Source organism: Suricata suricatta, chromosome 3 (assembly GCF_006229205.1).
Source record: "Suricata suricatta isolate VVHF042 chromosome 3, meerkat_22Aug2017_6uvM2_HiC, whole genome shotgun sequence".
Lineage (NCBI taxonomy): Eukaryota > Metazoa > Chordata > Mammalia > Carnivora > Herpestidae > Suricata > Suricata suricatta.
Genome location: NC_043702.1, coordinates 143,594,200 through 143,620,326, shown reverse-complemented (window position 1 = coordinate 143,620,326; position 26,127 = coordinate 143,594,200). Strand labels below are relative to the sequence as shown.

At 35.5% G+C, this 26,127-nt stretch overlaps 1 protein-coding gene across 1 annotated transcript in view; it reads right to left on the bottom strand.

The window, feature by feature from the left end:
• CFHR5 (complement factor H related 5) overlaps positions 1 to 24,375 on the bottom strand; it is a 31,581-nt gene extending 7,206 nt beyond the window's left edge. The window contains exons 1-7 of the mRNA XM_029935398.1: positions 24,318 to 24,375; positions 21,001 to 21,195; positions 19,713 to 19,889; positions 11,089 to 11,265; positions 9,849 to 10,031; positions 9,523 to 9,702; positions 4,725 to 4,901 (exon numbers count right to left, since the gene is read on the bottom strand). Coding sequence (XP_029791258.1) covers positions 4,725 to 4,901; positions 9,523 to 9,702; positions 9,849 to 10,031; positions 11,089 to 11,265; positions 19,713 to 19,889; positions 21,001 to 21,195; positions 24,318 to 24,375 — 1,147 coding nt within the window. The remainder of the gene's footprint in view (positions 1 to 4,724; positions 4,902 to 9,522; positions 9,703 to 9,848; positions 10,032 to 11,088; positions 11,266 to 19,712; positions 19,890 to 21,000; positions 21,196 to 24,317) is intronic.
• Positions 24,376 to 26,127: the final 1,752 nt, after the last annotated feature.

The following is a 26,127-nucleotide window of genomic DNA, read 5'->3' as shown; positions in this document are numbered from 1 at the left end:
GGATATATAATTTTATTATCTCTAAATACAACCTTTAAGAAAATCAAGTTGATACAATAAATCAAATGTTTATGATTCTTATCTAGCTCATATTGAATATTTGGGGATTTTAAATACCATTGTTAACGTGTTCTATAAATTTTGTAGAATTTTTAGTATTAAAACCATCAGTAATCTGACTACCAGCAATGGAGGAATGATACATTATATACCACCTTATCTAATACACCAACATATTTAGGTTCTGATGTGAAGTCAACAATACAGAATAGATATGAATGTATATGATACAATAATAGGGTTAATAATGAAGTACCATTGAGGTGTAATTTTTTTAATGCTGCTGCTTCTCCATAAGGCAAATATGTTTTATTCTAGAGTCACTTGAGTCATTGCCTTCGACAAACATAAAGCATCGTGGGGAATGAGAACAGCAGGATATCTTGTTTTTGTCATTTGGCCAAAACTACCTTTTTTCCCCAGAAGGAATTAAGGGTATGAGTAGACTGGAAAGGAGAAGGGAAGGGGGGTGAAAAGTTTTACACCAAAAAAATTCTGCAACTTAAGCAGCAATAAACCAATAATTCCATTTTCTTTTTCCCAAGATTTTTTATGTAGATCTTGCCAAGATGAAGAACCTGACCAAGAAGTATTATATGCAAAGGGAACTGAGCACACCAAAGGAAACTCCAAGAAAAGAGAGGTGAGCATTCTGAAGTCATCTCAACATTGAGGGTCAAGGTGAGACAGATTTTTTAGATGACTTATTTTTATTTTCTTGCCCTAACATCAGATTTTAGCAGGGCACTTGGAAAAGGCTGACACATGCTCTTGTTTGTTTGTTTCTGGACTCTTGGAAATTTTAACAGTTGTGCTAGCCTTCATACCTCTTGTAAACTTTCTTTAAAAACTCTACTATTTTGTGGGGCCTGAGTGGCTCAGTCAGTTAAGCATCCGGCTTTGGCTCAGGTCATGATCTCAGGGCTCACGGGTTTGAGCCCTGCAATCGGTTGTATGCTGACAACTCAGAGCCTGGAGCCTGTTTCAGATTCTGTGTGTGTGTGTGTCTCTCTCTCTGCCCCTCCCCCATTAGTGCTCTCTCTGTGTTTTTCAAAAATAAATAAATGTTAAAAAAAACTCAATTTTATTTATGTTTATGTTTCTGGTGGCTTTCTCATCCTGTCAGTGTTCCAGGAAGGATAAGAGCAGCAATGTGACTTGCTTTTTTTCCTTAGAGAAGCATATTTCATTCTCGAATTTCATTTGTTGGTTTCTTAGCGCTCCGATTAGATTGTTAAAAAAAAAAAACTATAATTTTAGAGATGCCTAAATGGCTCACTCTTGACTTTGGCTCAGGTCACGAGCTCACGATTTGTGGGTTTGAGCCCTGTGCTGGGCTCTGCACTGAGCATCTAACCTGATTAAGATTCTCTCTCTCTCTCTCTCTCTCTCTCCCTTCTGCCCACTCACACACGCTTTCTTTCTCTCTCTCTAAAATAAAAAAAAATGACAATTTTATATTTTATCTTGATTTTTCTTGTTTTCAGGGCATACGTAACATTGCCTTCTTCCTTTTCTTACTAGAAGAAACTAGATTCTACAGCTACGGTAAAGTTATTCTTGTGGCCCAGCTAGCTTCATCATTTTCCCTTCTACCCTATCACCTATGTGTAATTTCTCGTTTTTATTTTCTCTAAACACATACATGTGAACCCACATTTAATATCCACAAGAGTAACTTTACTATAGCTGTAGAGTTTAGCTTCTTTTATTAAGGAAGAAGGCAATACTACTTATACCCTGAAAATAAGAAAAATTAGTGTCTGTGAATTTATTGTTTTAGCATTTACTATAGTATATCGTAAGGCAACTTGCTTTTCTCATGAACTATGACGTTTTGAGACCCATATGTGTTTGTATGTAAAACACAGAGCACTAAAATAAGAACAGTCTTCTTTCCTTTTCCTAGTCTTCCAAATTCAATTATACCAAGATTTAAAGTGAGATGACAAACAACTTTTTTTAATTTAAAAACAGAGAGAGCATGCAAGCAAAGGAAGGGCAGAGAGCAAGCACCCCAAGCAGGCTCCACACTGTCAGCACAGGGCCTGACACAGGGCTCAGTCTCACAAGCCATGAGATCACGACCTAAGACAAAATCATGAATGGGGTGCTCAACTGACTAAGTCACCCAGACACCCCAATAAACAACTTTTAAAAGACATGCCAAGAGATTATAAACTATGCTCTGCCTCCATTAAACTGGTATTACAAGAATGAAAGGCTAAAGGAATGAACGTTAAAGAGCCAGTAGTAAAGGTTTCTTTAAAGAGTGCTGTCTGCACATTATATCATGGGAGAGAGAACGGGAATCTCACATTTAACTTAGGCCAAGTGAAAGCAGGAAGCTTCTAGACAACTGCTTTCTCCCATGGAATTAATGGTGCAAAGAATATTTTCTGATTCATACTTAAAATTTAAGAATAACTGAGGTAGTCTGTCTGATAAAACCTAAAGGCATGCCTGCACTGGTGATACTCTCTATTTCCAAATCTCAGTGGCTAGGATGGAAACCATGGGCAAAGGCTAGCTGTGGGTTGTCTTGAAACGGCTCTATCAGAAAAGTCAACTGTGGGGCACCTGGGTGGCTTAAGTCGGTTAAGCATCTGGCTTCGGCTCAGGTCATGATCTCACAGTTCCTGGGTTCAAGCCCCGTGTCAGGCTCTGTGCTGACAGCTCAGAACCTAGAATCTGCTTCAGATTCTGTATCTCCCTCCCTCTCTGACCTTCCCCTGCTCGCACTGTCTCTCTCTGCCTCTCAAAAATGAATAAAAAACAGGAAAAAAATTTTAAAAATACAAAAGAAAAGTCAACTGTAGAGCGTGGAATAACTCCAATGAAGAAATGGACTTGAAATCCAGGACTGGTAGAACTTTGTCAAGGCAAGTACCCCAAGTAAGGGAAATCGCCAGAAACAGCAATCTCCTGAGATCTGTAAATGCCCTTTCCATGGTATTTTCCTTTTCAATTAATGTTTTTAGTTTCATTATTTTTAAAATTGTTTTCTTATATTAGTTTTTCCTGTATTTGTATACTCATCTACTTTTGGGTTATAGAGAAGCTTATTTAGACTTACCCATGATTCTTCTTGACTAGAGTAGAATTGACTAGATGGATCTGCTTATTAATCTTTATAAAATTAATATTATTTTCCAGATCAGCTGTAAGTAAAATATTCTATTCCATCTTACCTTTATTATTTTGCCTCCCAATATCTGGAGTTTACTTTTCCTAGCTTAAGGGAAGATAGATGATAGATGAAAGATAGATAGATAGATAGACTGACAGACAATAGATCCAAGCTTATTATTTTAAGCTATGCATTTTACTCTAAGTTTTGGTTAGGTTGCCTCTCAGAGGTTTTACTACATGTTCTTATAATTATAGTTCTTAGTAGTGTGAACACTATATTATTAGGTTATTTGGAAGTGAATTATTTCATATAATGAAGGGTAAAAAAGTAGATAGATATTATTATTACTTTTAAATATCATTTCTTTGTGGTTACAAAAAGTGATCTATAGGGTATTAATATTTGAACTTGGAGTATTATTTAATTCACAATAACTGATTAATTTAAACATTCCATGGGCACAGAAAATGCTTTAAAATTCTTGAAACTCTCAGAACAATACTTCACTTCCTTATATAAAAATAAAAATATTATGAGTAAAGAAATTTAAAAAATAACATTAAATAAAATTTAAAAAATAACATTTTAGTTGTTTTAAACAAACTATAGTTATCTTAACTTCTTGAACTTATTACTTATTTAAATTTAATACATTTTACTCTCACAATTTCTAATAACATCACACTCTTGTTAAGTAATATTTCTATTGCTTATGTATATTTTATATGATTTATTTCAAAGGATGATTTTGAGTGATAAATTCCCTTAATCTTTGCTATGTTTAAAAATGTAGTTATTTTGTAATCATCAATATATAATTTGGGTATGGAAAATAACTGGTTGCCAATTACTTTTCCTAAGCACTTTGAAGATATTGCTCCATTTTATTCTGGCTTCTTAAACTGCTGGTGAGAAGTCTGAAGTCTACTCTATTTTCTCTATTTTGTTATTTCTCTGTAAACACTACATCTTCTCTATACCTGGTTTATTTTTATTTAATATGGTGTCCATTTTATAATTGTCATTTATAATCCTATTGCTCAAATTAAATAATTTGAAAATAAGCCTTTGAGGAATGTGAGATTTAATCTTACGAAAATAATTTCTTAATCAGATCATTTTCCTTCCCAGACTAATTTCTACTTTTGGTCCAGAATTTATCATATCTGTTAGTTAACTTTCACAATGTGTCATTTGGGTTTTAACTGTTTCCCAATATCATTGAGATTGAGTTTTTGCTCTGTTTTTACAGTTCTTTCTTTTTCTTTTATTTCAAGAGATTGTAATAGAGTAAAAATAGATTTATCTCATCACTATTACCAGAAGGCAAGGGTTTTTGAATGATAGTATTTGTCTGAAAATAGCGTTATGAGTAGTTTCTAACTTCACCATCAACTTAAAAATTTATGTGACACAATAATTAAATTTAAAAGCATGCTAATTATAAAAGAAATTTTCTGATAAAGATGAAATAAGTTCTACAAAATCTTTCTTTTTTCTTTTACAAAATTATCTCTAAAACAAATCTTACTTCTGCAGTTTGGTTCAGGATACCACTTCCCATTTATGCAGGATATTTGCATGTGTGCGGTCTTCCCCAAGCATCTGTAATTTATTCTGGCATTATGATTATATTCAAGCATTTTTAGACTTATCAGTTCTCCTGAATAAAACCTTGGTCTTCTGCAACTCTTAAGTTGGTCTGTTGCTATTAAAAAGGAAAATATTCATACATGATAAGAATATTGAACAGAAACTAGCAATTATTTTAGTAAATTATCTGAAATATTAATGATATAATTAAATCATGTTTGATGGCTTTAAGCAATATCACAGAAAACTATCCTTAATTTCATAGCATAGGCTATGCTGACTATTGAAAAACAAGAAAGGAAATGAAGAACTGTGTTCCATTTTGAATAACAGAGAAATATATCAAAGTCTTTTGGGAAAGGGGAACGTGAGATGGATTATTCTGGTCCAGACGAATAAGGAGGATAGTCCTTATGAAACTTCATTCAGCCTAGTTTTTAAAGGCCATGAAAAGATATTCGTATATGATTGTTTCCCATAAATAACCACATGTCTGTGGGAAGTACAGTACTAGGAGAGATAAATCTGGATTTCCCTTGAAGTTCAATTACTCCCACATTTCAGAAGCTCAGTAAAGACCCTGACCCAAGAAGTCAGAGTATGCTCACAGAAAGAACCCTCTGATAACACTGTTCAGCCTCAGAACATTCATTGACAATAGACCACTTGCTTGTCTACAAAGTTTTTATTGTTATGGTTCTTTCCTTTTGTCCATAAATATATAGATTATTATGGAATCTTTCCTTAGGGTGTCAAAGGATGAGATAATGAGACATGAATTGCTCTGCTACTTCTCTTCTGTCAAGTGTTTTTTAATCCATATTTTAAATTTCCCTTATGAGATGTTAATGATTGGCTATCTGTATTTCCCTTATACAATAATTGTTGACCATGAACACATACAATTTACACCTTTTTATAACAGAGTCCAGTCTCTTGGGGCTGGAAGACATTCCCTCTCTGTGGGTCACCCTCAATGGCCAGTGACCAGATATCTTTCAGGCTTAAAGAAGCACAACAGCTACAGTTTTCAGGGCCAGAAGTGGAATAGGCCAGTTGATAAGCCAAAAGTCTAGGAGATGAGGGAAGAGAGTGGTTTTGGGTTTTCTACTTTAGAATCTTGAAGAATAGCGGAAGAGAGTCTGCTAGTTTTTAAAGTTCAGAATTAATGGCTTTAATATATTGAGATTGCTGGAGACAGGACAAAGGAGAACAGTATCTGAGGATATCAGGACAAAACTCGCAAATACTTATTCATTATGGCGGAAAGCCTGATTGCTAGAATGTGGGTGAAAGAGCAGAGCACACAGGCTGATGGACTGATAGGAAAACCTGAAATGGATTTCGCTACTTCTCTGAAAGAAACATAGACAAGTTAATCAGAAAATCTGGAATAGAATTAAAAGAATTAGAGGCACAGAAAGAGTAAGAATCAGGCCTAGGTCCTTCCTGCAACTCTTTCTCTAAGAGGAAACCACAAATTCCTCAGACCTTAATAGAACTCAGGCTACATGATTATTATTTTGGTAGTTGTTTCTGGACCATGCAGAGACATTTTCATGAACTAAAGAAATAAAAGAGATTCAATTGTCATTATTTATAAAAATAAAATATCCAAATTCATTGTTAGAACTAATATGAGAATTTAGCAAGATTGCTGGAAACAAAACCAATATACAAAATAAATTATAATCCTGCATATAGAAAGTATAACTCTTCAAATATATAAATTAGTAAAAGATCTCATTTGTTTTATCAATAGAATCCCAAATAACTTAAGGAAAAAAACATATTTAGAAATAATTTTAATGAGAATTGTGTATTATTATATATAAAACTTTAATATGACCTGTCTAAATTGATGCATTATATTCATGGGAGGTTCAGTCAATAATAAATAAAATTTTAATTCTAGCCAAATTTACAAATTTTATGTAATCCCAAACAAAATGGAACCAGAATTATCAAAGAATTTAGTTTTAAAATACAGATGGACGGGTGCCTAGATGGCTCAGTCTGTTAAGCGTCTGACTTTAGCTCAGGTCATGATATCATGGTTTGTGGGTTCAAGCCCTGCATCAGGGTCTGCGCTGACAGCTCAGAGCCTGGAGCCTGCTTCAAATTCTGTGTCTCCCCATCTCTCTATCCCTCCCTTCCCTCAGTCTCTCTCCCTCCCTCTCTTCCTCTCAAAAATAAACATTTAAAAGATTAAACATAAAATAAAAATAAGATAAAATACAGGTGGATTGGGGCATGTGAAAGAATAGTCAAGATGACTATAGTAAGTAAAAAAGATTGTTATAATAATGATATTTCTATATTGGTATAGGAATAGGTAAACAGGTTAAGGGAACAGAATAGATAATCTAGAAATAGATATACTTATAAAGAGGGTACTAGTAAATGGCATAGGGAAAATAAATATTAGTAGAAAATAGAACAGACAATTCACTTAGTATTGACATAGTTTTCCACATAGACAAAAATAAAAAGTACTCTAATACAATGTAAAGATATCAAGTAAACTAAAGAAATAAATCTTAGTAATGAGATCATAATCCTTAGAATAAAAGGGAATATATTTATGCACCTAAAAAATAAAAGATTCCTAAACAAGATATACACAAGCACGCAAACAATTGAAAAAAGACAGATTGATAATTGAGTTTAAACAAAACCCTCCAGGGGCACCTGGGTGGCTCAGTCGGTTGAGCGTCCGACATTGGCTCAGGTCATAATCTCAGGGCTTGTGAGTTTCAGCCCTGCGTCAGGCTCTGTGCTGACAGCTCAGAACTTGGAGTCAGCTTCGGATTCTGTGTGTGTGTCTCTCTCTCTGCCCCTCCCAACTCATGCTCTGTCTCTGCCTCTCTCAAAAAAAAAAAATGTAAAAAAAAATTTTAATTTTCAAAAAACCCTCCAATGAAAAAGATATAATAGAAACAATAAAGCAAAAATACTTTAAAACTTTTGCAATATAATTATGAGAAGATTTAATGCAGAACTCAAATCTTAAAATCAAAAAGAAAACAAAAATTAAAGAAAAATGCTTATTGCACATAAGGGAAAATCTAGCTACCAAAAAATACTTGAACTTATAGTCAATATCACTATTATTCAGACAATAAAATTAAATATGAGAAATGATTTTGACCCACCAACTCAGTCACAATCCAAAAATATTAAAATATCAAGTGAATACAAGAGGAGTAACGACTTTGTATATATTTGGCAGTACCTTGTAAAATCAAAAGTACCTACAAACTGATACCATCAATTCCACCTGCAAACATATATTTTAAGAAACAATGAAGCATGCCTTTTATACCAGGACAAAAAGAAATAATTTCCATTTCTAATAGGGTAGTAAAGTGATAAAGCAAAATACATTCTTCAGGAAAATTACTACACAGTAAAAGTACTATGTTGAAGAAAAAAATCACTTTGCAAGTAGACAATAATTTTGCATAAGTTTAGGGAAAAAACCCAAAGTCTCATCCTACACTTTAAAAAATTATATATATAAAAGTAGAATGGAAAGTCCAAATTCTACTTGATTAGGATTTCCCTTGGGAGGATGATAGGATAATGGATACTTCCATTTTTCCTCAATGTTTTTATGTAAATGTTTATTCTATTACAAAATATTCAAAGCAAATAATGTAAAAAAATACCAATTCTGAATAGTGTAACACAGATGTTTCACAGCATTCTTTTTTTCCCCCATTTTTTCAACTTTAAACAAAAATAGAATCAAAGTGCTTTGGCTATGTCTCCTCATCTAGAACCTCTCTGGGTCTACAACAGGTTTATGCTAAGGCGGAGAGCTGAGGATAAGTTTTGAGACATTAATTCAATTAAAATGTCAAGTAAAGCCTATACAGACTTCCTATGTGTCTGACAAAGTCTAAACCAACAGAAGTGCAAGTATGTGAGACAAAAATGAGAGCTGATAACAAATGGAGCATGCCCCAGATGAGGAACTTGTGAGATAACAACCAAAAATAATTATGAAATGAGTTAGTTACTGACACAGAATGTTAATACTTTATGCAAACCTAAGTGAATGATTACTAAGGCACTGAATTAAAGATTGGGTCCGTACAGATGGGTCCTGATATTCTGGCACTTTACAATCTAAATGGAAGACAAAGTATCTGTTAGGTACATGACGGTGATAAATGTACAGACAACACCGTGGAGAGGCTATATCTTTCTACTAAAATTTTGAGATGAGCATATGGGTAGTGGAAAATAAACCAAGAGAGGTTACAGGGGTGAGTGAATTTTGAGTTGACTCTTGAAGGCAAATAGTTTTACATGTGCTTCCAATGGAGAAAGATATTTCAGGAAGAGAGCAAAGGCACACATGAGGAAAGGCACAGAGACTTAAAAGAACATGGTTTATCCAGAAGCTAAGGAAAATCCATTTTGCATAGCTCCATCACATGGTGGATAGGCTCCAGCAGTAGTTACCTAGAAAAAGCAAACTGGTAGCACTCTGAAGAAGTCCCAAATTCTCCAGGTTCACGGAGCCATTAGCATCTCAATACGTTTTCACAGTGTTCATAGGTCAAAGAAAATCTTTAAAAATTCACGTTAAGTAATTAGGAGCAAACAACTTAGTACCTTATATCCTGTTTAATACCTGAGGGGCATCAGCATATGCCTATGTAAATATACTTATTGATTTAAAAAATAATAAACAATTAAAAAAACCCTAAGAAATGTATTCTCACCAACACACTTAGGAAGTTCAGTCCACATTCCATCAATACAAGTAATTGCATTATTTCCAATCATCGTATATCCACTGCTGCAATTCAGTTCCACAGAAACACCAAATCGATAGGGAGGCAGAGAGAACTGGGCATAGCCATTCTCAAGTTGAGGTACATATCCACATGTTTTGACCTGTTCTAAGAAAATGTAATAAAAGATCTTCTTACTTTTAAAATATTTTAAATATATTCATATACACACATACATAAATATACATACATACATATATATGTTTAAAGTGCAAAGTTTAAGCTGTTCTATTTAAATATTAACATCTATTTACCAACGCAAGTAGGCAGATTTGTCCATTCTCCATCGATGCACTGTATATTCTTAGTCCCCATCATTAGGAAATTGGGATTACAATCATATTCCACCATTTCACCGTGTCCATATTCTTCTTTCCTTGTCTGTTTTATGGTACCATTGGGGAGTTGAGGAGGTTGACCACATGACTGTACTTGCTCTATCATAAAGAAATTGTTTACATAATGCCTAAATAGTCTTATAAATCTGGCAAAATGTGGAGTTATTATTTTGGTTGACCTAGAACTAAATTACATTTATGCTACATTTCTATTTTCTTCAGGATTGCTTCTTACAGTGTACATAGTATATGGTGTAAAGTCTATTCTTTTTCTCAAAAATTGATGCTTTTTTATAAATAATCTCAACAAAGAAAAATGCATAATGGACACACATACTGATCACCTAGATACACATGAAAGTTACATTTCACCCAAGCAATTTGTTTGTGAAGTAATTTAAAGTAAATGATAGACATAGTAAGATTTTACTTCTAAATTCTTCAGAATGTCTAAGAATATTGACCAACATATACAAAACATCTTAATGCATTTCTTTAAGTTAACAATAATTTTTAGTGCATCTTATATTCTTTCTCTATGCAAATACCATCATTGGCCCTACCTTCAATATTTTGGAAGTTATTATAACCAAGATATTAATTGTATCCTTGAAGATTTTAAGTAGTGCAATGATCTGAATATCATATATAAATAAGTAGTTATCAAATATGTGATATGATATACACATGCAATTATAGCTTTTATTAATATCTATAAATATATAAAAATAACTATAATTTTTGAAAAAGTAATGTCACCTGAACAAGTAAAAAATCATAATTCCTTTATATTGAATAATCCATATGTTTATTTGATTGCTTAATTACTTAATAACAAGGCCCATACAATATTTTTTAAAGTATAATTTTTTTTAATTGAGTTTGGGGAAAAATCCCTAACACTTTTCAGTCCCAGCGACTGTATTTTGATCTATAAAGCTCTATTACATATTTCAAAACATAGAGGTAGAGTTACCCCTTGATAAAGGAAATATAACTAATCTATGACCCAGAATCTTCCTCCTTCTCAATTAAAATACTACCTTTGCCATTTTTTTGCAGTTTGTCAGATTATAGATATAAGATCCAATAAAATACATAGACATTAATATAAATTTGTATAAGTTGTTTCATTAGCTCTAAAATAAACATTGACCTTTACATGTTGGAAAATTAGGTGACCATCCAAAATGATAGCATTGAACTGAATCTGGTCCAACTCTTGTAAGTCCATGTCTGCAGAAAAATTTCAACACATCTCCAGTTGTGTATTTTTCTTGTTTTGGATAAGCATTTATATTAGCTTCTAAAAATGGAACAAGACATCGTATATCTAAAATAAAATAAAAGGTGTGTGAGATAATCATTGTGAAAATAAATTTAATATATACAATATAAAAATAAGATTATATTCTAAATGTGCTTATATTCTTACCTTCAAAATATAAACTAATTATTTACACCCAATAAATGTGTAGGCCCTTTTAAGAAATTAGGATATTGAACAGCAAAGTACAATTTTGTATGACAATCTCCTCAGGACTATAATAAGTAAGTCCTGAGCCATTACTTATATATCATTTCATTTATTTAATTAACAATAAATTTACTAACTTTTATTATTTGTCTATAAAGTAACATATGAATAGTTTTCACATTCAGGTCACATGAAAATCATTCTTTCAACTGGTAGAAATTAAAATACAGCATATTTAATTAAATGCTGCATATATTTAAAAAGTTAATAACTGGAATGGCCCAAAGAAGACATGTCTAGTACATTTTAACTAGGAGGGAACATTACATAACAAAAAATTCCTAATTTTACAAATAAGGAGCTGTATTTAGTATATGGACGTTTTAAAAAAAAGTGGCTAACCAACATGGCTAAATTGCTTCTAGGTGTTCTGAATCTTTCCATTATACCCAACCACATCTCTAATATCTTTCTAAAACACATCTCTGATAACTTTCTAAATACCAATGTATTATGAATACCTTCTGATTCAGGTAAAAATGGATGTGTGCGTGCGTGTGCGTGTGTGTGTGTGTGTGTGTGTGTGTACTTTTCTCTTCTAACTGTTATTCATGGTTCATTTATAAAATTAGATATTGAAATTCACATGTAAAAATACAAATGAACTTCAAGACAAATACTCTCAAATCTAAAACATATCACAAAAATATGATGAAATATTTTCTAATTAAATCTCAGAAATATTTAAACTAGCCAGTTTTATATATTGTTATTGGCAATTTAACTGTTTAATAACAGTTTGTGCAACCACCCCTGGCATGTGAGTCACTCAGCTTTAGTAAAATTTGCACTCATGGGTTTCTGTATTTTATTCCAGTAATTTTGCATGACAATTCTTTACTGGTTGCTTGCATTTCCTTTCTTATCCAATAGCAAAAAAAAAAAAAAAAAAAAAAAGGCTATTGAAAATAATTGATCTTGGCCGATGTAGGATTTTCTAGCTGCTTTATTCAAGTGTAGTTATACAGTGTTATAGACAGAATAACGGTCTCCCCAAAATGTCCACGTTCTAATCCCTACATATAAATATGTTACCTTTCCTTGGAAAAACAGACTTTACAGGAATAATTAAATTAAATTAAAGGTCATCCCATCTCCTTGGGATAGAGAGATCATTTTGAATTATCTGGGTGATAGTGGACCCAGTGTAATCACAAGGGTTCTTACAAAAGGGAGCAGAAGTGCCAGAATCAAAGTAGGCAATATGACAACAGAAGCAGAGGTTGAAGTGATATGAGAAAGGCCATCAGCCAAGAAATGCAAAGGGCTTCTAGAAGCTGTAAAAGGCAAAGAGATTCTTTTCTAGGACTTCCAGAAGGAACCATGATTCAACATCTTGATTTCAGGACTTTTCACCTCCAGAACCGAAAGATAATAAGTCTGGAACTAGGTTTAGGTTTTAGGTCTGTAAGTAGGTTTATGGTAATCTGTTACAGCAGCAGTAGAAAACTAATACATATGGGGGGAAATGTACAACCATATTTTAAAAGGGCATGATTTGGCATGACATGAGGCACTCCAGGCTGCATTTACATCAAAGACTTCGTGTAACACCAAGAATGAACTGTAATGTATACTATGGACTTTGGGTAATTGTGATGTGTCAATTGTCAATAGCACAATGGTCAATCAAGTTGATAATAGAACAGACTACCTTGCATGTGTGGCACAAGGAGTACACAGAAATCTCTGTACCTCTCCCTCAATTTTGTCATGAAGCCCAAAACTGCTCTAAAATAAACAATAAACCAAGTCTCTGGCTATAAATTATGAGTTAATAATCAAATGACAAGGAAAAGGATGAAAAGGAAGAAAATATATAAAGTGGCTGTAGGATGTGTAATAAACTATAACTTTGGTAATGTTTGCTTAGTTTTGAATTATTAGGCAGTTTGAATTCAAGGTACCTTAAAAACAGCTTTAATTTTGGTCGATATTGGCATATAAACAACCTAATTTGGGATGGGCTAAGTGCTTTTCAAAGATCTGTTATTATATCAATATTTAATGTTGGTCTCTTAAAGCTCTGTGAAGACACCTTAAATTTAGATTATTGTCCATTAGGAAGTATCTTTCAATGAAGTCTAATGAACAGAAATATATTCAGGATTGCTTTTATTTCCTAGATAAAAAAAAGTACTTACCATAACATGTGGGCAAATGGGACCAGACATCTTCACCACATACTATGGAATCTATGGTGCTTCCATATCTGGGCTTTTTTTTTTTTTTTTAATTTGAGAGAGAGCAAGAGAGCAAGCATGAATAGGGAAGGGGCAGAGAGAGAGAGAATCCCAAACAGATTCCCCACCATCAGCACAGAGCCAAATGTGGGGCTTAAACTACCGAACCATGAGATCATGACCTGAACCCGAGATCAAGAGTTGGACACTTAACCAACTGAGACCCGGGAACCCTGAAGAAATTTTTAATATATATTTTTTCCTTCTCTAAGCAAAAAAATAAATAAATTTTAAAAAATAATAAGTAAGTATATTCTGATTCAGAGAAAACCCATTGTTAACTATAATATCTGATTTTAAATATTTTTATGAAAAAATACACATTGAAAATATCAGTATTTGTTTAGTAAATAGTGTAATGATAAGTTAATAAGTATGACCAGTAAGAGAAAAAAAATCAGGGTTTTGCCAGGAAAACTACAACTGATATTATTCTTTTAGTCCATACCTTTAATTTATTAAAAATAAATCAGCTGTGGGACACCTGGGTGACTCAATTGGTTGAGCACCCAACTCTTGATTTCTCAGGTCATGATCCCGGGGCTGTGGGATTGAGCCTCACATCGGGCTCCACACTGAACATGGAGCCTGCTTAAGATATTATCTTTCTCTCCCTCCGTCTCTCCCCCGTTCATGCTCTTTTTCTCTCTCTAAACTAAAACAATAAAATAAAATAAAATAAAAATAAATTAGGCATAACCCTTAAATAAAATGTTCTAGGAAACAATGTGAAATATATTTTTATATAGAATAAGGTAAATTATACATAAATTTATTGTTTTTTGAAAAAACAAAAGCAAAGAATTCTTGCCAGTAGAGTTTTGGCATGCCCAAGAGAAATCCAATTCAGTAATCTAATGAATTCCTATAAGGGATTATGGGTGATTTGCAATATATCAGACCCCTTCATTAGATTTTCACACTGGTTTGGGTTTACTAGTCGGCAGAATTTATTTAACTTGGGAGTATCAGACCAGGTCTTGCATCAAACCAAAAATGACACGGAATTCGTAACTGGAAAACCAAATAGTAAATAATAAATAGTAAAACAATTGGCGCTAGAGGTTTGGGATATGGAAACAGTGCAATGAGAATACAAAAAGGAGTCCATGTATAACTCATGTAAGGCCAGAAGTTTTTAGGTAGACTGTTTATTCCTTTAGTTGTTAAATAGTAGTGTTCTGTGAATCAATATGCTTCTTGTAAATGACCATGGTGGTCTAAATGATACTCCCTCAAAGATGTCCATATTCTCATCCCCAGAACCTGTGAAGGTTACTGCACACGGCAAAAGAACTTTTGTGGATATGGTCAAGTTAAGGACCTGGAGATGGGGAGATTATCCCCATCTGTACTATCCAGGTGGGCCTGATGTGCCCACAATGGTCCTTATGAAAGGCAAGCAGGAGGAGTCAGTCCAGTCAGAAAATGCTTTGACCGAAAAAGGAGAAGATTGAGAGAAAACTATTTAAAGGAGCCAAACTACTGGCTTGGAAGGGGGTGGAAGGGGGCACCAACCAATGGGCCTCTGGCAGCTGGAACACGTATGTAAACAGCTTCCTTCCTAGAGCACCCAAAGGAATCAGCCCTGCCTACACCTTGGATTTAGCTTAGAAAAACTGGTCTTGGATGTCCCGGCCTCCAGACCTGGAAAAGAATAGATTTGTATCGTTTAAGCCATCAGGTTTGTACTAGTTTGTTACGGCAGCCATAGGAAACTGACAGACGACAAACTGAAGCACCAATTTCTGGCAGTTCTACTGTTGAATAAATTCATTTTAGTTTGCCTTTCCTCCATCAACTGAACTATAGCCTATAAACCTATCATCACATATGTCCACAAATGACCTCTGACCTAGAGTATGGTAGCCATGCTAAAAATCATCTGATCCCTGAAGCCTGTAGGACTTTCAGTAGAAGAGCAGAAACTTCAGAATTTTAGACCTTATTTATCTTTGAAAGATTTTTCCCAAACATATTTTTAAATTATATATAGTTGTGCATCAAACAATAAAAAAGAGGTATATGAGTGGCTGGTAGAGCAGATACAGTACTCTCTCTATCTTCAATAACTGAGAACCAGAGCGTAATGTTTAAGCTGAGAGAATACTTTAGAGACGTTTATGTACATTTAAAATTCAAAAAATGGTCAAAATAAAACTGTTCAAATATAGTACTGGGATCTGATGATAAAAACTAGCATCAGCAATTTGTTTTATCAAATAATATAATAAATTATAGTAAAAAGAGGATGCAGCAAAATATTAGACCGTCTTAAACGTAATCCTGTTAATGTGAAATTACAACTTGGTAACATTAATATGTAAAGTAGAAACAACTCAAAAAATAATTTTTGTTTGCCTGAACCTATGAAAAATACTATAAGAGAGAAACCAATATAGATAGATATTTATGTATGTATATATGGTATATATACATATAGAATATTGATATGTATGTATATATGGTAACATATATAAATAGGCAGATAGATGATGGATAGAGAGGTAGATGATGATGATAGATAGATGAAATCGATTGTTTATTGTAACAGAACTCAATAAGGGTTTACACATATTTTGATCTATAGAGCTTTAGGGGTATCATTTATACAACTTAAGTAACTGTATACAGACACCTATATTGGAACATACGCTAATATTGTTTTGTGTTGACTACCTGTCTTCGTGGAGATGTTGCTATGCTAGGAAAATAAAATCACAAACAGTTTGCTCTTATAAGAAAACCATGGTGGTATTTGAAAGGAGTTTGATATGATAGGACAGACTTCCCTGAAAATTTATTTGCTATATTTAAGAAAATATTAGTGTGAAGAGTGCCTGGGTGGCTCAGTTAGTTAAACAACCAACTCTTGATTTCGGCTCAGGTCATGATCTCTCAGCTGTGAGATCAAGCCCCTCGTGTGGCTCTGTGCTGGGCACAGTACCTGCTTCAGATTCTCCCTCTCCCTCTGCCCCACCGTGCTCTCTCTCTCTCTCTCAAAAAAAAAATGCCTCTTTTTAAGACTGTAGCATTAAGAGTAAAGCCAATATATTTTTAAAGCATGTGATTTACAATTCTAATAACATTGGACCCAAAATTTAAATACACATGTATATCATGATTGATTTCACGAAATGATTAATGATTTTATCAGCATTTCCACAGCTTCCTTGGGGAAACAGAAAGTGTGAATACTTCAGAAAAAGTTTAGAATTCTTGTTCTAGATATTTATTTTTCTCTCTTCTCTTCCTGTATTCCTCTTACCTATTGTTTCATCTTTCTGTATCTCTCTCCACCATTTCATTATCCATTCTTTATTTCTTCCCTTGCTACTCTAATTCTTTTTAAAAGCCATTTCTCACTAAGTATTTGTCAATGAATCTAACATGGTTGGTAGAAAATAAGAGCTTCCACCACCGTGGAAATAATTTGGGGATTGAAAGAAAAATCATTAACCGTCGTTACCTAGGCAATTTAGCATAGTCACTTCATAGATCAGTAATCTCAGCTCAAATAAAGGTAATCATTTACTCATGGACACAGAGTAATTTCTCTCAGAACCCATGATGGAGTCCAGTTCTGAAACATTGTTGACTCTCCAGAGTGTCCTCTTTCTCTCTCTCTCTCTCTCTTTTTTTTAATGTTTATTTATTTTTGAGAGAGAGAGATCGAGAGAGAGCAGGGGAGGGGCAGAGAGAGAGCGGGACAGAGGATCCAAAACAGGCTCTGTGCTGACCGCACAAACAGTAATATCACAACCTGACCCACCCAGCGGCCCCTGACTTTCTCCACAGTGTTTTACGGTGTTTTTTTTTTTTTCTTTTTGAGAGACAGAGAGAGACAGCGTGAGCACAGGAGGGCCAGAGTGAGAGGGAGATAAAGAATCTGAAGCAGGTTCCAGGCTTTGAGCTAGCTGTCAGCACAGAGCCTGACGCGGGGCTCAAACCCACCAACCGTGAGATCATGACCTGAGCTGAAGCCAGACGCTCAACCGACTGAGCCACCCAGGCGCCCCTCCACAGTGTTCTTGATCCAACACCCGACCTTGGATACACAGAATTTTTCAAAGGCTAATGGAGTCTCACAAAATGTACACAGAAGCCAGCTTGGGTGGGTTACCACTGGTCAAACTGAGTTGTCAGGCTTCTAAAATACAATTGCTGGGCCGACAATTGACATCATCTCACAAAAAGGAAGAGAGCTTGTTCTTGAGATGACAATGAAATATTTATACCATAACTGAAGCCTTCCAAATCATCACCCCTCTATAACCTATTGAACCATGTCCAATACTGGACATTTCAGGTAGGAAGTCAATAAACGTGTTCTTTTATAATTTTTTGCAAAGATTAGTCATGTTTAAGCCCCCCATAATTGAAAGAGGTTGTGGCCTAACTGGTAATTTTGTAATTCAAGCTGCTTTAAATTTTTCTTTTATGTTTTTTATTTATTTTTGAGAGACAGAGAGAGACAGAGTGAGCAGGGGAGAGTCAGAGAGAGGGAGACACAGAATCAGAAGCAGGCTCCAGGCTCTGAGCTAGCTGTCAGCACAAAGCCTGACAGGCAGCTCGAACACACCAACCATGAGATTATGACCTGAGCCACCCAGGTGCCCCTAATTCAAGCTGCTTTAAACAGATTCTAGGGGCGCCTGGGTGGCTCAGTCGGTTAAGCCTCCAGCTTCGGCTCAGGTCAGATCTCACGTTCGTGGGTTCGAGCCCCCGCGTCAGGCTCTGTGCTGACAGCTAGCTCAGGGCCTGGAGCCTGCTTCTGGTTCTGTGTCTCCTTCTCTCTCTGCCCCTCCCCCTCTCATGCTCTGTCTCTCTCTGTATCAAAAATAAATAAAACATTAAAAAAATTTTTAAACAGATTCTATTTTCTAGAAGTTTAAATTTATTGAAGTTGTGGAATCACATTTTTTAAACTGAGCATATCAGAAGATTTCATTTCTTGATAAAATAGAGTAGCTGGTATCAGCATACCCTCCAACTGGGAAAACATTAGAAAGCTATATGAAACATATCTCTAAAAAACTGGAAACGAGTTGGTGCAAATCCGTGATAATCAAGAAAAGGGAAAAAAAACCCAAACCCCGAAGTGCGGTCTACGGTTGTTTCAGCCTTCTACTAGCACTTTCCAGACTGTATTGCAGGGAAGGAGAAGCTATGAAGAGTCCAGTGGGAAGAGCCAGATCCCAGTTTTGGAGACCAAGGTGGCTAGAATTTACAGGGCAGAGTAACAGAGGGAGGGCATTACGATGGGAAAGAGCCAGAGACATTTTCCTAAGAGTGTTCTTGAGTTTTTGGCTGTGTACTAAGATGTGCAAACATAGGATAGAATTCCATGAGCTGGCTTCAGAGTGTTGGCCAGAGACTTGTAAAGGTAAAGAATTAAAAGCGTTCACCCAAATCTGAAGATGCGATCACATTATACAGTTTCCAAAGGAATTGTTTCCCAAATTTTAAGCCACTGAAAAATAAACATAATGCTCACAAGCACAAAATATTTTAAACTTAGAAATCGACAGTTTATTGAACTCAGCATAGGAATTTAGTATTCACACAGAAAATAACTATAAAAATCTTAGTCATAAGACATTTTTAACTAGTATTGGACATATTTTCCCTTAAATACTCTCTTTTCAGCTTAATACTCCAGATTTAAATTAATTTTCAACTAATGTGATAATTTTCATGTAAACAATATATGGGCGTTACTTTAACATAAAGGTACAGCCCTCAAAGTGTTTATATTGTCTAAATTTTATTCACTGCATACATTAGATTTGTGTAGGCAGGCCAACTATGCCATTTGTACATCTATCAGACACAACTGGAACTGAAAAACAAATGCATAATGATAAAAGCAAGTGGTGACACCTGCATTTAGCTTCTGATATTAGATATATTTATTTTATTTATTATATTTTTGGATGTATTTATTTTTTAAAAAATCGCATCCCATGTCAGGATGTGAAAGGACAGTATTTTACTTACTGGTGGAGCTGCATTTGGGAGGAGAGGACCAGCCGCCTTCCAAACACGTAATGACATCAGTATCGTCAGGAAGGCTGTAGCCGACATCGCAGACAATTTGTACGGTGTCCCCTTCCAGGTGTGTTTGTCCTGAAGACTCAGAATGGCCGTTTTCCACAGAAGGAAAGAAACACAGCCCTAAGGACCAGAAATTGTTTAATAGGGTGGAAATAGCAAAAAAAAAAAAAAAAGCAAACTAAATTTGCATCTCACGATATTTAAAAAAAAAAAGTCCAACTCTCAACAGAAATCATGTATAAAAACAAAACTTCGAAAGAATTTAGATCATGCTACTTTATATCAATGTTTACTATATGAAGTATATTCGTATATTCCATCTATGGAAGCAAATTCACATTTCATTCTGTTCTGTAGTTTTTTATTTTTATAAACTTTTCTAGGTACAAAACAAGATTTTAATATATCTATTTCTCTCTGAATTCTCCTAAATGTTTCTTGTAGAAGGAGAAAGACTATAACTGTGTCCTTTGTTGGTTCAAAGGCTCTGCCTCCCATTGCTCTTTGCTTCTCTATCCTCTCCTGAGTCTGTTCTTCCCATTCATTGAAAGACATCCTGGTAAGAACAAAAGAAGTGATTTGTGGAAAACATAAAAGTGAAAATATGTACATTTACGTGATCTTTGCATTGCGGGAATAGTAAGTTTCAAATTGTTGAAAACATTTTTTCAAAATAGAAGAAATATGTAAAAAGACTTGTTTTAAAGGAAAAGTAGGACCAGGCTGAATACCAAACAAATATTAGGAACTCCATATTCATAGTGAAATACATAAACTATCAGTTTTTGAAATTAAAATGTGTAAAGCCCTTCTAGGTAATATAAGAAAGTTCACATACTTATTCTTCATTTGGTTTTCATAAAAGACTTCTCAAGAAAGGACTACATTTCCTTTTTTTCCTAATTTTTTATGTTTTTTATTTATTTCTGAGACACAGAGAGAGAGAGTGCGAGCAGGGGAGGGTCAGAGAGAGAGGAAGATACAGAGTCTGAAGCAGGCTCCAGGCTCTCGAACCCACAAACCGTGAGATCACGACCGGAGCCAAAACTGGACACTTAACTGACTGAGCCCCCCAGGAGCCCCAGGACTAGCTTCTTGTCTTCGCTGGCGTCTCTAGTCCTGATCCCTGTGATCATGTGCCAGGAGCCCCAAGAGCCTGACATCCCATCTGGCACATCTTGCCTATTTACTGAATGATGCATCGCCTCTACTGATCGGGGCATTTACTCACTGAGGCACCTGGGTGTCGGTGACCATCCTTCTTCCCTGCACGTTATGCGGGTCCAAAAGGATTTTGAAGGAGATGCAAAATTATATTCACAAGAATAATATAAAGTTGTCCCAACAGGAACTGAGGAAACGGGCGTATCTTTCTTTTCATCATATAGAATTCCGTGGTTGATTTTTGGAAAATCACAATGTCCCACTGGGAAAAATAAAACAAAACTGAAGAATTAACCTCCATTAGTGAGTCAACCCTTAAGTCATATTTTAATCATCTTATTGATTTTTTTTTCTTTCTTCTGGCTCAAAATCCTTTACCTTACATGCTTTCCAGTGTACTCAGTTGAGAACAAAAAATGACCTCTAATTAAAGTACCAGAGTGTTTGAAAAGGCCATTGTCAATGAAGTTTATGTTTTGGAGTCATGGGGAATAAAATCTCTTTTGCAGCAACTTCAAGAAGCAAATCCCTCCCCAATTTAGGAATGGTGGCAAAGGGGGGCAGTAGTAGCTGTCAGGTCCCCACAAGGTGCTGGTGGTCAGGGCTCATCCATCCATTCCTTTCTCTGCCTTGATTAACTGCCGCGGGCATCTCTGCCTGAAGTCTCTGTGTCCTCTGGTTTTTCCTGGTGCTAAAGGATGACTGAGTTTTGTTTTCCCCTTATGTGAACAAAGGAAACAACTTCCAGAAATTCTGCTCACAAACTAGTTAATGGGGAAAATTCCCTTTTGGCTTTTATCTAGCAGTGACTTTCCAGCCGCACAATATTTCACACTGGTGATGTCTGTGGCCTTTAGCCTGTGGAACCTGGAGTTTCTTAACTAACTGTTTACAATTTGACATTTGTCATTCTCTGGTAGTTTGTGAGAAGATATGGAGGAAAAGACACTCCCACCCAGCCCCGTAACACTGACACTCATACCTTCCAGAATTCTTTTTCAGATCTGCTTTGCCCTCCCCTCAAATTACAGCATTTGATTTCCATGCATTACTACCTACATATACTTTGCCATCCAGAGTAACTTCACTTCCATCTTCCAACTATCCCTATTCTGCCTGCTCTTCAATGCTCATTCTACATTTAGAAAATACTCCTTGTGCACACAGCGATGGGCTAGCTCTGAAAGTTAACTCCTCCCTTATCCAGTCATCTGCTCCAAAAGTAGGAGACAATGTTTCTTGTCTCTATCTTCAAAAAACCGCTTCCGATGTTTCCTATGAAATACATACACTCCCTTATATATATATACAATATATACATATATTGATTTAAATACATACACACACACACACATAGTCTTGCTATCTATTTACTTATCTACTTGTTTTGCCTTCCTTTGAGGACACTGAAAGCCGAAGAGAGGCACGAAGTGTTCATTTTCTTTGGAGCTTCTTTGCTGCAGCCTGCAGCATAATATATTGCTCAATAAATTTCACTATTGAAAGTTTTTATATAAGTGTTACCTTACTGTGCGGCTTTTGCTTTGGGGCCAGTTTCTCAACAGGTGCCTAAATGTAAATGCAACACAAACTGACAGGGCATTTAACATCTACACAGCTTTCAGATAGAGCTTCCCTGAAGGTTCTCTGGGAGACTAGATAGAAGTTGAAGATCTTTTTCTGGGTTAGGGGTTGTAAATATTCTACATATTAGTGTCATATTTTACACTTATTTCCCTCTGCTTTTTCTCCATTTAGAAATCCCCTCTTAATGTTGTCTCTAACGGATGTTTAAAACTATATGTACCAGACACACAGTAAAATAAAACAAAAAAATACACACATACACACTCACAGTTCTTCAGTGAGGCTGCTGTATAGCCTAACCAGAGAATTTGGTATTTTTAAAAATTTGAATTATTATTTTTATTGTTTATTTTTGAGAGAGCATAACTAGGGGAGGGGAAGAAAAAAGGGGGATAGAGGACCCCAAGTGGACCCCGTGCTGACAGCAGAAAGCCCGATGTGAGGCTAGAACCCACCATCCAGGAGATCATGACCTAAGCCTAAGTCATACGCTTAACCAACTGAGCACAGAGCATTTGGTATTTTATTTGAGACTACTTAACTAAGCCTGATATTGGAGAAAAAGTATTTTTACCCCCATCAGCTAACTGTTCTCCTGTGATTATATCTCAATGCTAAAAGTAGTAACAAAAGTTTCAAATCCATAGAAATAAGGTTTTATAATGTTTATGAAGGTGGATCTTTTTTTAATATTTATTTTTGAAAGAGAGAGAGAGCATGCACCCATGGGGGAAGGGCAGAGAGAGAGAGAGGGTGACAAGACACAGGAGAATCCCAAGCAGACTCCATGCTGTCCAGTAGGAGCTGGACTCAGGGCTTGATCCCATGGACGGTGAGATCATGACCTGGGCCAAGATCAAGAGATGGACTCTTAACTCACTAGGCCACTCAGGCGCCCCATGAAGGTGGATCTTAAAAGTAAGGCATGTTTATTGTTCTATTATTCTCTTACCTTAGGACTAAAGAGAAACTTCCTGTAAGGACTTCCATTGTATGCAAAATTTAGCAAGCAACAAAATAGCAAAGCAAAGCCCTTCTGGAAATCAAACAATAAAACACAGGACTGAAACTCCACTTGGACAAGTGGTCTATTCAGCTGCCCTGGGCATTGTTAAAGTTTTAGTTTGCAATGATTCAGATAAGATGGGTTTTATTTCAGCTTGAAATAAGATGAGACAGCTTTCAAAATATTTTAAGATGTAGTTTATAGTTTTAATAAAAAACAATGCAGGATTTCCTTTCACTTTCAAATTTGCTAAAGAGCTCAGAAAAAGCAAATAACTCACTGACATTTCACTGGTTTATTACACATAAAAATTAGAATATACTGTACTATTTCACTAAAAAGATTTTTCTTTATTAAACGATAATTAGATTGACAAAGGAAGTTCCTGGTTTAATAATACTTAAATCTTAAATTAACAAATCTTTGAAAACGCAAACATTTGGAAGGTGTCCAGTTTTTCTGGGGATGCTTTCTCTGGTCAGTGGCATTGCAGAGTTTGTGGAGAATTACTCTGGTACTTGGCCCTTTCAACTTCCTTACATGCAACTTTTTTGTCATTTAATTCCTCCCAAATTTTGTATATGGTGGCTATTACACTTAAAGAACAGAGAAACGTCATTCAATTTTCTCTTAATTTCATATTAGAAAATACTTTGATAAAATAGATTAAAATATGATCTTACCTAATTATTCATTTTAAGACATACAAACACACACCTACACACACACACTCCAAAACCCATGCATTTGAGAGAACCTAGTATTTAGGTTTGTTTTCATGTTTTACTTACCTTGCCCCTCAACAGTAGAAATCCATAAGATTAGAATAGCATTAATTAAAAGCAGCATGCTAGGTTATCCCCATCACATATGCTTAGAAATGGTGGTGTTGCTCCAAGTCCCGCTTTCAGGTGTGGTTATATGCATGACTTTGAATTTCAGTGCACTGCCGGGAAGCCAGTGTAGTGAAATACCTTCAGTAAATATCAAAGTTCACAGAGGGTAATGTGAAATAACTAAATAATGTCTTGTTAGTGTTTTCACATTAACACTTTAAAGTCAACACTTTTGGGGTGCTTGGGTGGCTCTGTAGGTAGGGCATCTGACTTCGGCTCAGGTCATGAACTCACTTTCGTGAGTTTGAGCCCCACTCAGGCTCTGCGCTGAGAGCCCTGAGCTTGAACCCTGCTTCAGATTCTGTGTCTCCCTCTCTCTCTGCCCCTCCCCTGTTTGTACTTTGTCTGTCTGTCTCTCTCTCTCTCTGAAAAAATAAAGATTAAAAAAAATTTAAGTGGGGGCGCCTGGGTGGCTAAGTCGGTTAAGCATCCAACTTCGGCTCAGATGGTGATCTCATGGTTCATGAGTTCAAGCCCCGTGTCGGACTCTGTGCTGATAGATAGCTCAGAGCCTGGAGCCTGCTTCAAATTCTGTATCTCCCTCTCTCTCTCTGACCCTCCCCTGCTTGTGCTGTCTCTCAAAAATAAATAAAAAACATAAAAACATTTAAAAAATTTAAGTCAACACTTGATATTTATTTGAGCAAAATAATAGTTGTGCAATTTCCTTGTTGCAGTTCCTAAGTTTCTAAGTTTGAAGCATTCAGACATGGACCACTGAGGAGGAGGAATAAAGCCCTCTCTCATCTTTTTGCTGGCCTGGAGGTCAGCTGCTTCAGAAAGCGATCAAGTGTGGCTCATCCATCCTCATTTTAATGCTGTGTCAATCTTTAGTTACTATATATTTCTCTTCAATCTGGCACTAAGAATTAGGTTCCCTTTTAGTAGTTTTTATATTTTCACAGATATTTTTTAGGTGTAGTCAAGTATATTTTGCCAAATAATGCTTCCTGAAATTTTTGAACAAAGTATATTTCAAACTCATGTAGGTGGGACTTCAAGAATGGCTATGATAGGAGTGTGGTGGACTCTCTCTCTGAAAGGCAGAAATAAAAGGGGACAAAATTATATTAAAAAAATAACCATGTATATAGTTTCTATAAGTTGGATAAATGGCATACTGTTGAGAAATATTTATTAAAGAAAATCTCCATAAATCTGACTAAAATTGAGATCCTCTGACACCTGCTGAATTCTGTGGCTCAGAAGTATTACCTTGGATGGGCAGGCAGGCATTGTGAACTGGCAGTTATTCTGCCCTGCCGGGGAAGAGTGACTTTATGGCAGATCTTGGAAGAAAATCCACACCCAATGACACCATTGAATACAATAGAGATTACAGTGGGCAACAATGTAGGAAGGCTAATGTCTCCCCATGATACTGTTGGGGCAAGAAACAAAATGGCAGACCAGCCAGAAATGTAACAGGTAAATCTGGAGGAAATAGATACCCAAAAAGGGCTCCACTAAGATGACACTTATTGCTGGTGGTCCAGAAGTCATTGGACATACAACGACTCTGCCCAATCAGACAAACCAGAGAGTCCTGTGAGCTACTAGTCACTGGCTAAATGTGGAGGAGACTTTTACACTCCCTGACCTTTGAAAGCACTCCCCAAACCACACACAGTTTCAGAGACAAAAGGTAGGATGTTTAGTGGGTCAATGTGTGTAAGCATAACTTCTCACCAATGATGGGTTGACT